We start from the raw sequence: 15,396 nt of genomic DNA, 5'->3' as shown, positions 1-15,396 counted from the left end.
CAAAGTGCTTCTGCGCTTGAGGCGGAAAATTCTTTGGAAAATTGTAATAAATGAGATTTCGCTACACGCCTGCGGAGTCTGCAAATTCTGCTTACAAATCAGAGCGATTAAGCGAGCAAAATAATAAATTCAATAAAGTATGCTTTTAAAACGGCCTAAGCATTTGCGTTCCTGCTTTCCAGTCTATTGCAAATGTAAACAGTTGCCAGTAAGCTCTTTTCACACAAATGTGAGCAAACAGAAAGTGCGTAGGCATTAAGCTGCCTGTCCTGTGTCACCAAATAAGGACATCCGGCTGGAACAGATAGAAAAAAATGAAATAAAATGGTTACGCAAAATGTCACTTGCCAGGAATGGACCAGTAATAATACCCACCCATCATATTTGAGTCCCAACTTAGGGCTTAGCCGGATGCTTAGTTGCAGGGGCTGGCAATCTAATCAAAGTATTTGGGTTAATTATAGGGGGCTAATTAAATAACAGGCTGCTTGACAAAAGGGATCCACTAGCTGGGCCGAAAGCAATTAGCCATTTTGTCGCCGCTTAATGAGGCCGTGTAATGGGTTTTCGATGGACTCGTGGGTTGCCAAGCACTTATTTACTCGTTAAGTTATGGTCCAATTGGCAATGGCCTTGGGGTATGTTTGCTTAGCCATTTTTACACATTTATGCTTCATTGGAACAAGGAAATGTTGATAAACTCAGCCGTAGGCATTTAAACTTGAAACAGCAGCTTGAATATCCTCTATTTATTAAAGCCAAGTCTGCCTAACATGCTGGGTCAGAAAAACCTTTTACGCCTCTGCTCTTATATTCTAGCATATCACCCAAATTTGTTGACTTTGCCGACAAAAATAGCTGCAGGATTTTCCCGCCATTCGGAGAGAATCCGGTCACAAGGCCCAAAATAAGTGTCAACTGCCATGTGAAAATAGACAAGATGGGTGGACTGGCGTATATTGCCGAAACGTGGCCATAAATTAACGAGCGGCCCGACTAATGAAAATGTTGGGCACAGTATCTTAGTCCTGAATTGCATCCCAAAAATTTAATTAATCTCATCAATTTGGACTGACAGGCATTGGTCCTTCTGCAGTGAGGAGTGACATTCCTCAAAACGTGAATAATGGAGATATAAACTGGAATGCGCACGATGCGTATATATCGGGGCAATGGTATAAAGCTATTATTATTTTAATTTTCAATAAGCTATTGGATTCAGAAATGAATACCCATTTAATTGGGTTTGTTTTGTGTGTCCAACCAATCAGCAAAATAGTTTGGATTCATGACTATTTATTGCCTACGTTTTCGTAGAAAAGTAAGAAACAAGCTTATACTTCGGATAAGGATAACTGATATACAATTTTATAACCAAAGCTTTATAAATCGCATTTTTATTTGCTTAGCAATAAAATGCAATAATATCTATATAAAATGTTGATGAAACAGTCGCTATGTGGAGCTTTAAAGCACTCGATCTCTTTAGTTTTTACATTATACATACTTTAAGATTTGCATCAGATAGTTTATCTTTTCAACAACATCTCCTCGTTGAGAGGATAACTTTAGCCAAAACGAAAGCGTCTGTGCGCAGCTGTAATAATACAAATGTTTGGCCATTTTTATGCATATTTTCACTGCTCATTAAACTGGCTTAACTACCAACATTTATAATTCACTTCCCTTCCGTTTTTGGTCGTTGTGCTTTCCTATTTATATCCTGGCTAACTTGAGTTTCCACTTGCGTTTTATTTTTCAGCTGTGCAACAAAGTTGGCAGCCCATAAAAATGCTCTGGACTGGAGTGGGCGAAAATTAGCAGCCACATCAATTTCAGCGCGGCGAGTCAAACTTAATTAAAACGCGTGTTGGACAGACAAATTTTCGGGCCGTGTCGAGACTTAATTGAAATTTAACCAACCGCTCGCACCGCGAAGCAAATGCGTTGGCTGGCACTGCTCCTCCAGGCTCTGCTGCCAGGCTAGATTGCTGCTTTCGATGCCCACGTCCATGTCGATGTCTATGTCAAAGTCCTTGCCGCACTGATCGCCCACTGCAGCTGAAGTGCACCAGGAATAACGATGCCGCCGCTGCTGCTCGCGTTCATATTGCTGCTGCAGCAGCAACAATTGCTGGCAGGCAGCGCGACCGACCAGCAATTAACCGGGGCGACTGATGACGGAAGGTCGCCCGCCGCATTAAGCGACAATTTAAATTCAACGCTTGTACTGTTAGCTGAGAAAACCATAAAAGCCATTGAGCTACAGACGAAAGCTGCATATGGGGTGGCAGGCGGCGCGACAGATAAGTTGCAAGTGACACCTGCAAACCAATTACCTGCGAACACAGCGGCTACCTCCACTCGCCCAGCTGTGCTCCGTACTTTGGATTCCTTTATGGCCGCCACAATGGTAACCGGAAACCAGTTGGGACCAGGCGCACCAAGGGGGATGAAAAGTGCGGCAACCTTAGAAGCAAACTCGACAACAACAGCACCTCCACGAGCAGCAGGTGTGTCAGTAGCAGCAGAAGCAGCAACAGCAGCATCAGCAGCAATAACTGCAGCAATTCAAGCCACGGCAGCAACATCGCCGACTCGTGAGCAACACACGCTGCCCCCACGCCCCGCAGTGGGGCAAATGGCACGGATAAATGTAGCAGCAACAATAGAAGACCAAATTGAAAGAGCAGTGATTCCTAGCACAACAAACAAGGCCGAGACACCAGCAACACCCTCTGCCACATCCACGCCCAGTCCCACGACAGAAATGTTGCCAGCAAAAACAAAGCGCGGCGAGTCGGACAAGACCAATAAGATTGGCCAGAGTGTTCAGAGGTACGATATAAAATTCAATGAGCACGCCGCACTAACCCATGGCTATGCAAATGCCACAGAGGCGTGGCCAACAATGACAACTGCCAATATTGTGGCAGCGCCAGCCGCACCGACCATATCGCCGGCACTAGCGAGCACGGCCACCAGGATTGGTGGCAAGGCGGTGCCCACGCCCCGGTTACTCGGATCCGGTGCGGCGAATGTGGCCCAGATACTGGCCAAGTCCCTGGACAGTCCGTCCCCGTCATCGTCATCCGGCTGGCCGGTTAAGCACGCCGCTGTGCTCGAGGGCGATGTTATATTGGGCGGCCTGATGATGGTCCACTCGCGCGAGGACAGCATCACCTGCGGACCCATAATGCCGCAGGGCGGCATCCAGGCCTTGGAGGCGATGCTGTACACCTTGGACCAGGTGAACAAGCAACAGCTCCTGCCGAACGTCACTCTGGGCGCCCACCTGCTCGACGATTGCGACAAGGACACCTACGGCCTGGAAATGGCTGTCGACTTTATTAAAGGTAAGTGCATCCCGCTTTTCGGCGCTTTCACCAATTAAGTTCAATCTGAAATGGGCTTGAAAAATATATTTACTTATATTTACGCTGCTAATTAATGAGCGGAGTACTAAACAATTTGCTAAAAGTGCCGTTCCTGAAATCAATTAAATATTTCTGAGAAGTACAATAATATATAAATAGTAAAGTGGGCGTTGGAATCTGCAATTAAATAGTTCTTTATAATTTTATGCAAATGACGCTGATATTTGTGTGTAATAATTTTACCATGAAAAAACAGTTTTTGATTAAGTAAAATTTTTTTGTAAAATGAGTTTAAAGTTTATAAAATAAATGAGTTTAAATTGCTAGATGGAACCTTTTCCTTTTGACAAATTTACCAAGAACCGAATTTTATGTTTCTTCAAGCTATTCGGCAATTTATGGCTAAACAACTTTTTCCTTCCATTTATTAAACTTTTTCTGTTGCAACAATTTTTTCTTTCAAATTACAGCTTTTATTTTGATTTGTGTGGCAGGTCATAAATTAAGAAAAAGTTGTTTTTAAGGGTGGTATACCACAGTATTGCGGCTAACCAAATAGCAATAGCCATACGGATAAAGCTCAGAAACGTTTTAATTATACCATTAAGATTAAACTCCGCTCTTTTACCAGCAATGTAGAGAATGGCTTTAAAAAATAGTTACTTGTTTCGTTTGCAACACCAAATTAAGTCTTTCTCTTTATTTATTGTATACGTCATTCTTTGATTTTTTCCACGAAAGCCTCGTGTGAGGCAGGATTTAAAAGGGTTTGTTTGATTGCTTGGAAAAAAGTACATATATCACACATTTATGCATTTTGACACCGGTGTAAATAAAACTTGTGGGTGGTTCTACCGAGCCATGCCGTGGCCAGATTTTTTAAAGTTTTAATCTCCAGACAAAAAAGTGGTGAATGAAATTTAAATGTAAAATAATATTTACAAAGGGTAGTAAGTGTCTGAAACGAACGAGTGTGAAATCCAAATGTGAATCTCAGAATCCGTGTAAATGTATTTAAATATTTGCTTATTCTACATGTACATGTTTAATAAGTTCTCTACGGGTCTTGTGCCCTTGACATCAACTCCACATTGTTCATTACGGACTCTTGTGCTATAGAAAATATCACAGGAAGGCATTTTGCAGGAAAATGCAAACAATGAACAGCAAATAATCCTCCCACAAATTGAAATCGTGGTTTGTTCATTTGCATGGCCGTGTCATTAGCATTATTACCTTCAACAAGTATTGAAGACCACCATTGTACACCACTTTCAACTTCCACTGAATAGCGATTGAATCGTTGTTATCTTTCGTTTGTGTGCAAATCGTTTGCCAATATACACGCAAATTCCATGTTTAAGTTCCATCGAATTCAATTGTTGCCTTGCATCACAGTCGCCCGCCCACTTTTCCGGCATTGGTATTGACTTTGTCTGTTTACCGAACCGCTTTGGGGCACAACACCGCAAAGCAGTTTCAAATTGTTTAAAAGGTAGTTCCCTTAGCGAATAGTAGTAAGTAAATATAACAGGAAGTATAATTTTTGCATCTCATACATATGTATTACATACATATTAACTTAAACAAGAAACAAGTTGAAGCCCATTAGCTGCCTCACTGAATATATGTTATTTTAACTGTAAGTTTAAAACTTTATTGATGGTCCCCCAAATTTGTATTTAAAAAGTAAGCCCCCCTATTGCCCGAAACCTAACATATGAGCTACAATAATAAAATAAGTTCCAAGTTAAGCTGTATTAAATATTAGGGCATTTTTGCTAAAATCAGTGGTTTAATATCTTGGCTGCCCGCAAATACCACTTCTGTTTATTCTTGAAGTATTTATTTCAGTATTTTACTACGGCTATGGAAAATGGCCACAATGCAGCGTTTAAGTTCGGAGAATGAGAACCTTTAAAGCATGTATATATTAACGATTTATAAATTACAAGTCAGGAGTGCTATTTATTGAGTTCCATGGTCTACAGGATTCCGTGTGGAAGCTATGTTAGTCCCGTATAACAGTCTGTTAGCTTTTGCGTGGTTTGAGTCTCGGGTTGAAATCCAAAGCATGGTTCTGGTCCAGGGACTTTTGGGACAATGAAAGCTCAGTAACTACAATAGTGTGGAATGCGTAGAATTCGAACTTTGTGTGTCTTTTTTTTTTCGGGTTGCTTCGCAATTTTTTTCGTGGAAGTGCATGCTTCTTATTCTTCTTCTTCGAAAAAAGAGAAAAAGGGAAAGAAAAGAAAAAATGAGCCCTTTTTATTTCTTTTCCACGAAAAATCGCGTCTTTATGCTTTTCCGATATGGTAACCTTGGTAACACGTGGATTTTAAAACCATGCGATCACTGGATAATACAATTTCAATTGTAAATAAATTATAAATTACAAACTGCCTTTTGCTCTACGGCCTTTTTTTTGGAAAGTTATAACCGCCGCCGAATTGTAAATTATATTTAATTAGGGCTGCTTTTCTAATGCAAAAACGGTTCTAATGCAAAACGTTTAAAAAAAAAAAAACCGAACCGTAAGCGGCAGCAGCACCAAACATTCAATTGCATTTTCCTCAAATTTTTTCCATTGCAGATTTCGGCGTCTTTTCTCTTTTGTCTTCACTCTTTTTTGCGTTTTTCGTTTTTCCATCTTTTCCGACTTCCCTAAGACTTTCGCACATATGCGGCTTTGTGCGTGCCTGTGTGTTTTGACTTTTAACCAGGATTTCTGGCTTGCTTTGTCTAGTTTCCTGTGCCTGTTTAATTTGTGTGCCTCTAAGCTGGCTAAGCGGGGAATTATGTTCATTCCCATTTCGGCTGGGCTTTCACTCGAGTTTTTATGGGGTTAATTGGAGTGTCTGTGGCATGCAAGGCAGAACCTTTGTCTTAACAAATTTTCGAATGCTAATATATATATAAGCTTTATAGTTGTACTGATTCACATTCACGGGTCCCCGAAATTTGATTTATAATCAAGATGCAGTTGTTCCAGTGTGTTTAGTATTTGTGTGTTATTCTGGTCAAATCTACTTTTTCTGCACTATTCGCGAGTGCCCACTTTTATGCATGGGTTTAAAAGACATAATTACTGATACTCAATTTAATGCCAGTTAATTTACATTTTAACGTCATTAACATTTTTATAAGAAGTTTTTTCATAGTTTACTTTTTTTTTTAAAGATATATCTTCTCACAGTCAACAATTTCTCAATAATAAGATCTTTTAACAAAAAAGAAAGCATTTGTACTGTTTCCCGACTATCAGGTAAAGATACTACGCTAATTAACAGTAAAGCTACTGACTTTGGGCAACATCGACTTAGATACAAAAGCTTTATTTCCGAATAGATTTATTTATTGTACTCTACGTGTAACTGGTATTAAGGTATTAAGTAACTAGTAAAAATGTGGCAATTTAAATAAAGAAGAGAATTCAGTTATGAAAAGCAGTTGAAATTCTAAGTAGTGCTTCCTACTGTAAGGCAGAAAGCCAATTTCCTTAACTTTCGCCTGAACTTCCTACGTACTTATGCTCAAAATACCTACATATTGTTCTATACATTCAAATTGGCATGGCTTCTTGAGTGGTCGCTTTCTCAATCTCTTTCATCTTGAGAAGTTCCAGTTACATTATGAAAGAGTCTAATCATTCTCAATCTCTTTCATTTTGAGAAGCTCCAACTCCATTTTGAAAGGGTCTAAACGTGGGCCGACGTAAGCATTTTGTCCTCTGCTGCAATGGCAATTTCAGATTGTCCTGCAGATGCCATTGGCTACGTTGTGTATCTTCTGCACAGTGAGTTTGTATTTTGTAAGGCTGCACTTCTAGATGATGACCATGATTTTTTAAAAGACTTCTATTTTTTTTGATTGTTGAATGATTAAATATTGTAATTAATGTATTCAGAGGCTCTTTACTTGTTCCTAAATAAACTATTGTTTTATATCCGGTCCCACAAATGTAATTAGCAATTAATTGCTCGTTCTGGTGTTTTTAAGTCTATTATGCATTCGCAATTATTTTTTATGCAATGCCAGCTCGCCTGTGCAGAAATCAATTTTCCGGAATGCTACTAAGCCAGTCGCACAATGGCGGGAAAAGCAAACATCGGCATAAGCAGCGATTCCATGAAAGGGCAATAGTTGTCGGCCGTAAACGACGAACAGTCAGAATGCATAGTTCGAGGGGGTTGAGGGGGTGGACGATTTGGCAGGACATCTCTTGCGGCCATCCCCCACCGCCACCCCCAGGCGCATGCTAACAAGTGTTTGTTCCATTCATAAATTCTACTACGAGTGCGAAGAGACCCGAGCAAATGCACGAAGTCTCATTTCTGTCCTACGGTTTTAGCACAACCCGGTCGTGTCCTTATTTTAGAACACGGCTCCTGCCATCCTGCCTGATATCAGTGGAAGTTCAGTTCCACGCCGGTCCTTTAACAGCGCACACGTCCGCGGTGGCTAACCTGGCCCGATTCCCAATCCTTATCGGGCGGAACACTATAAACTAGCGTCGGGGGATAAAGCACGTATGAAGTGGATGTGTCGAGGATGTCGTGAATACGTGACAAACAAATATACAACTAAATCAAATTCAACGAAGCTTAAACAAAACAACTTGATTCCCTTTAAATAAATAAATTACCATAATTCCGAATTAACAATATATAAAAGAGTGACAGAAGCCCAAGGTTCTAAAATATGCAAATGAAAAATGGTGTAAATTCATATTAGATTTGTCTAAATTTCTGCTAGAGTTGAACTTTAATATCAAATAAACTTAAAGTGTATGGTAAGAACTAAAGCAAAAGCCGTAAATGTGCAGTTGAATCTGGCCAATGAATGTCGCAGCAAATGAAAGCAATATTACCAAATCTAAGCAAACAAATCTAAGCCAAACAGATCGAAAACCCTATTTCAAATTAAGTGTAACCACTGGCTTTGAGTCCTTCAGAATTAAGTTGCTACTGCCACAGCTTAATAAATCTCGAGACGTCTCGCCAGGCAAAAAGATAAATCTTAAGGAAGGCCGAAACTAATTTCATTATCAAAATATAAACACGAAGTCTGTGCAGGTCAGACTTTGGTTAACCTTTCCTTTTTCTGTTGGGCTGTAGACTTTTGGTTCGGCCTGGCAGCAAAAAAAAGGACCAAACAAATATTAATTAATACAACTTCTAAATTATTTTTGGGGGAAAAGTAAATTCGGCCGGACACTGGGAAATAAATCTGAACACAGAAAGTTGGTCAAAGTTGGTACTTAGCTACATTTTTTTTACCTTAATTATAAGTTGTTGGGAATTGGCACAGCAATTCGTTTTAAGGTCTAAAATAGGAAAAGTTTGACCGGCGAATCTGAAGTTGAAGCATTTTAATTAAAGTGAGCAGCAGGGGAGTGATGCGTTGTCATGCCTTTAAATAAAGTGCCAGACCGAAAATCTGTGGAAAATTGAATTAAAGCTCAGTGGATGCTACAGTTGCCATTCTTTCGGATTTATTCATTTGAGAAACGTCCGTCGACAGAGTATCTCGAACGAATTATCACACATACGCCGTGTGTGCGGCCCAGGTGTTCGGATAAACTTTGCTGCCAGGCTACAGCAATTAGCAGTATTTAGGTGTAATTGCGAAATTATGCAAAAATCACAGACTGCCGGCAGCTCGTTGGCAGATAAGAGGGAATTGGAGTGACGAAAAAGGAAATGGTCCCATAATTTTTAGCACAAAATAAGCAAGCAGGTGTGTGAGCTGATTGTCAGTTGGCGCAGTCCTGCAGCCACAGGATATTCCATTTCCCAGCCCGACTTGCTGACATTTTGTAATTTTATGTTCGTTTATTTCTGACCTTCCTGTCACCCCTTAAGCGTATTAGAAAAATGCCATGGGCCAGCGATAATTGCCAAAGTCTCTGCCAGTTTCATTCTTCAGGGCATGTCGGCTTTTAATGATAGTTTTGGGACCCGGTCGCCGGAATGCTGGGAGCTTCTAGGCCTCGGTCACGTAGCTGTGATGAATGCCCAAGCCGAAGTCTGGGTTTTGTCGTCTTTCCTTCGTAGTTGCTGACCAATTTTTGGCTAACGTCCGCTTTGTTTCGACCTGGCCTTTGTTTAATTGCAAAATAGGGCAATTAATAAACTTGTCTGGCGAAATCCCAGCCTTTCCATTACCTTTATTTACCTTTGCTGCTGTCGTCGGTCGTTTCAGCAGTTTTGTCGCCTCCACAGAGATCTGTCGGCACAGGAAGCAGGTCGAATTAAAGGAGTATAGGAGCGACAGGACGAAATGTGATATTTAATGGTGCAGTTTAAAGTTGCAAGCTTTTCACTTTCACAGCACTAAACGAGACCGTGGCGCTCTTTCATTTGACTAATTGCGTTTTAATGCTTTTGATAAATAATCTTTAAGATATTTTCAAGCATAATATACAAAAAGCGAAGACGGATGGTAATTAATTCACTTTTACATGCTCGGCACTGCACTGAGGATGGCGAGATTGCAACTAATGAGCAGTGAGTGACGTGGTTGTGAGCCACTGGCAAGCAGAGAAAGCAGCTAATTAGCAAACAAATTCGGGGAACTGAAGGCGGGACTACATGCTTTTTGTATGAATGCTGCGGAGATGTCAACATAAATAATCATGCTGCCGTTCAACGGGGCGTATGCTCAATAATTAAAACGAATTAGTGTCTCCTAATGAGCATGCAAGCGGGCACTTTTCTATTAATTTATTTATGGCCCGACAGAGCCATAAAGGCGGAAACGTAAATACACTTTGACTGTGCTCCTGCTACTACTTGCGCTCGACCTGTTGCCCCCGTGGCCGGCCATTAATTCTCATGAGTAAAATAATTAGAAAATCAAATAGAAAAACGCCACGGCGGCCCTGCGTCAAATGTTTTCGCGGAACTCGGGTGCTCCGCTTGTCGGGTTGTTTGGTTGTCGGCTTGCATCGCATCCGGCGGAAGCGGAAATGGCGCAACTGTGCTAAACTATAACTTGCGCGTAAAGTTAAGCAACTGCAAAAAGTTTCAGTTCCAATGCTGCCAACGGGAGGGCGTGGCAAGTGCTAGAGTGTAAGTTCGCCAAGGGAATTTGCTACATTGCCCTCAGAAGGAAGAAAAAAGTTTGCGTACAGCGTACAGCACACTAAAAGAAATGCATATTGAATGTCGGCTGCATGTTCCATCCATTCCGTCGCAGTTCATCTGCTCACGAAAATGTTACCCAGTGGTGTAACCAAAGTAGAGTCATTTTCGAATCGCGGGCTGAGATTTTTCGACAGTGCAGCTCGCTGGAGTCCGGCTAAAAGGTTGCCAGTCTGAGTTTTAATATATTAAAGTTAGCTTAAAGTCCTATTTAGAAATATGCATACGAAAACTATGCAGCTGACGAGAGAATCAGCTGCCATATCAACGCGCCTTTGACAGGTGCGAATTAGCGAGGCGAAAGACAAAAGTTCTGCCGCAAACTTCAGTGATTAAATCCGATTTGACAGCGGTAGGCGGGAAAGGTGCAGGTGAACAAGTCAAAGGTAGTGCCTGGGGCCCGGGGTTGTGGGAAAAAAACTGCAGTCAGTTTCAGATAGTTGCGAATTCGGGTCGTGGTGTGGTTTCTGCTGTCACAACTTGTTAGCCAAGTGCTGCTAATTATGCAATTATTTTTTCGCATTTCCCCACCGACTTTTACGACTTTTTTACGACACTGCGCAACTTTTGCCAACTGTGCGAAAGTTTTTTTATGGCGCCGCGGACAAGTGGTCAGCGATTTAATTTTAATTGTATTTAGATAAGATTTAATGGCGTTTGTTCTGGAGCAGAGCGCAAGCAGAAAGTTAATCAACTCCCAGAGATTGTGATGCTAATTTGCCTGCAGTTCGCGTCCTCTTCTTCCTTTTTTTACCACTAAAAAGTGAGTCATTGCGATGGCAAAGGACACTGCGTGCGGCTAGTACATACGTACATATGCTTGCGTATGATATATATTTCACGGTGCCTGCACAACAGTATGTGCCGTAAAATATTTAGTGCTTAGTCCTGTGGCCTCCACATGCGCATTTTCGGCGGTTCCACAGGATTACCGTGTGAGCAGCAGACAAAAATAAATAGAGAGCGCTAAGCATGCTCGAAAATGCCGAACAATAGACCGTGCCTTATGTACGCCCATGTGGGCACGTGTGTGTGCATGCGCCATATACCATGCCGTACTATACTCCTACAGCGACAAGCAGCAATAATGATCTTTTTGTTACACATGGGCCATGGGCGGTGGGTGGTTGGTGTCTGGCTGGGGGCGTGGCAGAGCAAACAAACATCGCACACGCACACACACTCTTGCTCGCAGGAGTGCAAATACCCACACATAGACACACGCACAGGCGGCCAGCATTTATTTTTGTTTGTCATGACTTTGCGCTTTTGCTGCGAACAGAATGGAGCGTGGGGGAAGGAGAAAGTGGGCAGGAGAAAGCAGCGCGGAGAAAGTGGAAATGGGAAAGCGGAGGAAACGAGCGGCAGTACACGCCATTTTCGGCGCTTTGTCTCTTTTCCTCCGCCGCTCTGTTTGCATTTGTTAGCATACAATTTGGCATCGGCACACACGGCGGATGGATTATTATTTTGTCGCTAAAGTCAACAACCAGATCGCAAGGGCTTTTGATGTAAGCGTATGAGGGGAAATGGCCCAGTGGAAGTTGTTAACTACAGTGCACTTTTGTCTTTCCATTTCCCCCTGCAAGGGAAACCCTTAATTCCAAGTTCCTTAGGAAATTATTCATCTTATTTGGCAATTACTTTTATGGCAGCGGGCAGTGCAATTTCCTTTATGCATTTTAATCTAACTGCTTCGTGTGCAGCTAACCTTTGACCTGCGAACTAGCTTTCGGTAAGGCCACAAACGGTATAATTAATTTTGCCACAGCACGCTTGCAGAATTCAAGATTCGCGACAATTATTTAAGGCCACGGGCGACGGGAGTCCGCAAGCCCTGGCTGAAATATAAAATTATTTGCCGGCCATAAACAGGGCTTCATGGTCAGGCAAGGGCGCACACGCAGTAAGTAGGCAATGGATTTTTTCAATTTGCGTTACTTGCCAAGATGTTATGCAAGTCACGCTCCGATCCGCCCAGCAAACAAGCATATACATACATATGTGGGTGTAGCTATATGGATGTACATACATACATAGGAGTATACACGCGACAGGAAAGTGGGCAGCGGTAATTCACAATATCATGTGCTCAATGGGCTGTGAGGCTGGGGGAATCCCGCACCAGTCGCTGCTGTTGCTCTTTTGATTTATGCGACATTTCCACACATTTGCCTGCCATTAACATTTTGCTTCGTTGCCTGTCAGTCGTCGTCCTCATCGTCGTTCCTGTCGCCAGTGTCCTTGTCCGATGTCTTTTGTGTGTCAGCAGTTCGCAGTATCACGGCAGACATCATCCTGTTCTTGCCCAGATTGAAATTGATTGGGAACTCCCGGCAGATGCAGCGGGCATCTTTCCGGAGCAACCAACTTTGGCTGAAAGCAAACTTCTCTGCACGCTTAAGAAATGACAGGATGTGCTGTAACCACGAAGCGAACTACTGAAAACATGAGTTGTCTGCTCATGAAATTTTAATTTAAAACTGTTTCCGTAAACAAAAGCGAGAGAATGCAATTGAATACGCTGCTATTGAGCTAAATTCTATTATGTGGTTGCCATAGTTTCCGAAACGGTCGTAGTATTTTTCGGTCAGGTGGCCACGGGGCGTATGCCTAATGAAACACACACACACACAACTGAGGAATTCCGTCCTAGCAGATATGAAGGTATCTGGCTCAACTCGAAAACTGATATATTGCTGAGCACAGGCATAAGTATAATATAACCAAAAGAGGTTACTTGGGCCCAATCTCCCATCCATATATGAAAATGTTGGCTGTTGCTGAGTGGCTGCCTAAGTGCCCGGCTGTCTGGACCCGTTTCGAGTGCTTCAGGCCCATCTCCTCATCCGAAACACATGTACGGGCATATTTACGAGTAAACTACAAGAATAAGCAGCCGGCTCGGCGACCCAACTCCAGGCATAGAAAGTGGAGAAAGGAAAAGGCACTGGCACCCCAGGAAGGTGGCCCAGGTCGAAGCTCGCAGGATGGCACAAAGTGTGTGCCAGGGGGAATTGAAATTTATATTTACGCAGCCCATAAATTTCTGGCTTTTCGGCTCGTCCGTTCTGCTGGGAGCTAGTGCTTAGGCTGCCAGTGTTGCCAAAGCTAACTATTTTCCTGCGATGTTTATAAATATGAGTTAAAAGCGAATAAATCCAACTAGGCGATGATATTATTAGGAACGAAGTTCATATATTGGACAGAGTATCAAAACTCCCATGAGCTTCAAAATAATCTTTGGGTTCTTTGCTCATTTTCAAATAAATTTTGAGATGTTTTTAAGGTCGTTATTTAAGCACAACTTAAATCGTAACAAGATTTACATCCTTTTTGTTGAAGAATTTTTATTTACACAATTTGATTAGATTTTTGTACAATATATATTTTACCATTTTTTTTATCCTCCACCAATGCCAAGTTCATAGCTCCTTGATGGACAACTCTGTGCACACATCCTGTTTGCGGAAGAGGGTGCGTTGGTGGGCGTGAGTGGCGATGTGGAGGGCTGTCATGTTGCACATCCCAACTTCTTGGCTAACCCACGCACGTCTGCCGGCGACAAGTTTTGGGCCGGGCCCTTGTACTCGGCTTGTGCGTGTCTGCGGCGAGTAATCAAATTAAAAGTTGGAGAAAGGAATTGCTTTTAAAGGCATTAGGCCGGCGTCAAGTCTTTAATGTTTCATGTGATCGTTAGCAGCAGACGGTGGCTGGCGAAAATCTTTACAGCCTGCAATCCTCCTCAATTGACAGCTCCGCGAATGTGATGCTGGCACGCAATCAGCCATCTGCCAGAGTGTCAGGACGCAGGAACAGCAACTAGATAATAACTTAATTACAGCTTAGTGTGCCAGTGGGCCGTGTGGCTCCATATTCGGGCAATTACAATGGGCCAGGCTACACCTGGCGGGCCGGAAACATGTGTATTATCAAATGCCACTCATTAGGCGCCAGGCGCCCGGCGCTCCCCCTTGAGTGGTAATTTATCTCAAATGCTCTGCGGCCTACACGTGTACACAGACACTGCCCCTTCCGCACTCCACTTCACTCCACTCTGGTCCCGATGACAGGAGGCGGTGAACGTGGAGCGGCTGAGATGGCAAAAATAATTAAGCCACGCTATGCGTAAAGCATTAACATCGGAACTAGACAGCGGCAACCACATCCACGGCTACATGCTGGCAGATTGCTAGGGAACAGTGATGGCGGCGTGACAACTGAAAACTTTTCGCTCTCTGAGGACTCTGAGGGAAAAAGTTTCCCAAGATAGTTGCCGTGTAAGTGCAGGAAGCTGCAGCGAAGTAAATTAAGTTTCAGTACTTTTCGAGTGTCGATTGAAGGCCCTGCGCATAAATGCCAGGTGAAACCCATTTGACATATTCCCTCATGGTGTGTCAAAAACACTTTGTTTCTAAGGCTTCAATAAATAAAGTTTATGGCACAATTACCGAAAGTTGGAGACCACTGGAAAAGCATTTTGGAAAAGTGTGCTTCTTGGGTCTTCGGACTTAAAAATACATTTTAGCATACCTTGAGGTAACTTTTATGGTGTATGGGAAACCTTGGCTTATGAGTTTAAAAGGGGAATGACTTCTCGGCGAATGACTATCTGGCTGCTTGCGCTTCCCTTCGCGTTATCAGCGCTATAAGGCCCACTCTGATCATCTCCAGAGCGTGTGGCTGTAACGATTTCCGCTCTCGGCCACTTTAATTGGCCCTCGAGACCACGGCAACGGCGTCTGCTTGGCTTGCACTTTTTCCCGACGCCATTAGCCACGAAACTTAGCCGAGTGTCGACTAGTACTGTGGTACTGTAGTTGCCCACCCACCGTCCGCCCACCGTTTCGAGCCCTTTTCCACACGCATTTCAT

The 15,396-nt window shown here is 42.7% G+C and overlaps 1 protein-coding gene across 3 annotated transcripts in view; it reads left to right on the top strand.

Annotated features, from left to right (window-relative positions):
- Positions 1-15,396, top strand: part of LOC6739352 (metabotropic glutamate receptor 2) — an 82,537-nt gene that overhangs the window by 34,746 nt on the left and 32,395 nt on the right. For 2 of the 3 annotated variants that reach the window (XM_016172141.3, XM_016172140.3), the window contains exon 2: positions 1,763-3,356. In XM_016172141.3, coding sequence (XP_016026502.1) covers positions 2,084-3,356 — 1,273 coding nt within the window. In that variant the 5' untranslated portion in view covers positions 1,763-2,083. Of the gene's footprint in view, positions 1-1,762; positions 3,357-7,774; positions 8,170-15,396 lie in introns of those variants that run through there. The other variant, XM_016172143.3, reaches the window with a different exon arrangement.

Source organism: Drosophila simulans, chromosome 2R (genome assembly GCF_016746395.2).
Source record: "Drosophila simulans strain w501 chromosome 2R, Prin_Dsim_3.1, whole genome shotgun sequence".
Classification (NCBI taxonomy): domain Eukaryota; kingdom Metazoa; phylum Arthropoda; class Insecta; order Diptera; family Drosophilidae; genus Drosophila; species Drosophila simulans.
The sequence above is the reverse complement of the archived record's forward strand: the minus strand, read 5'-3'. Positions and strand labels throughout refer to the sequence as shown.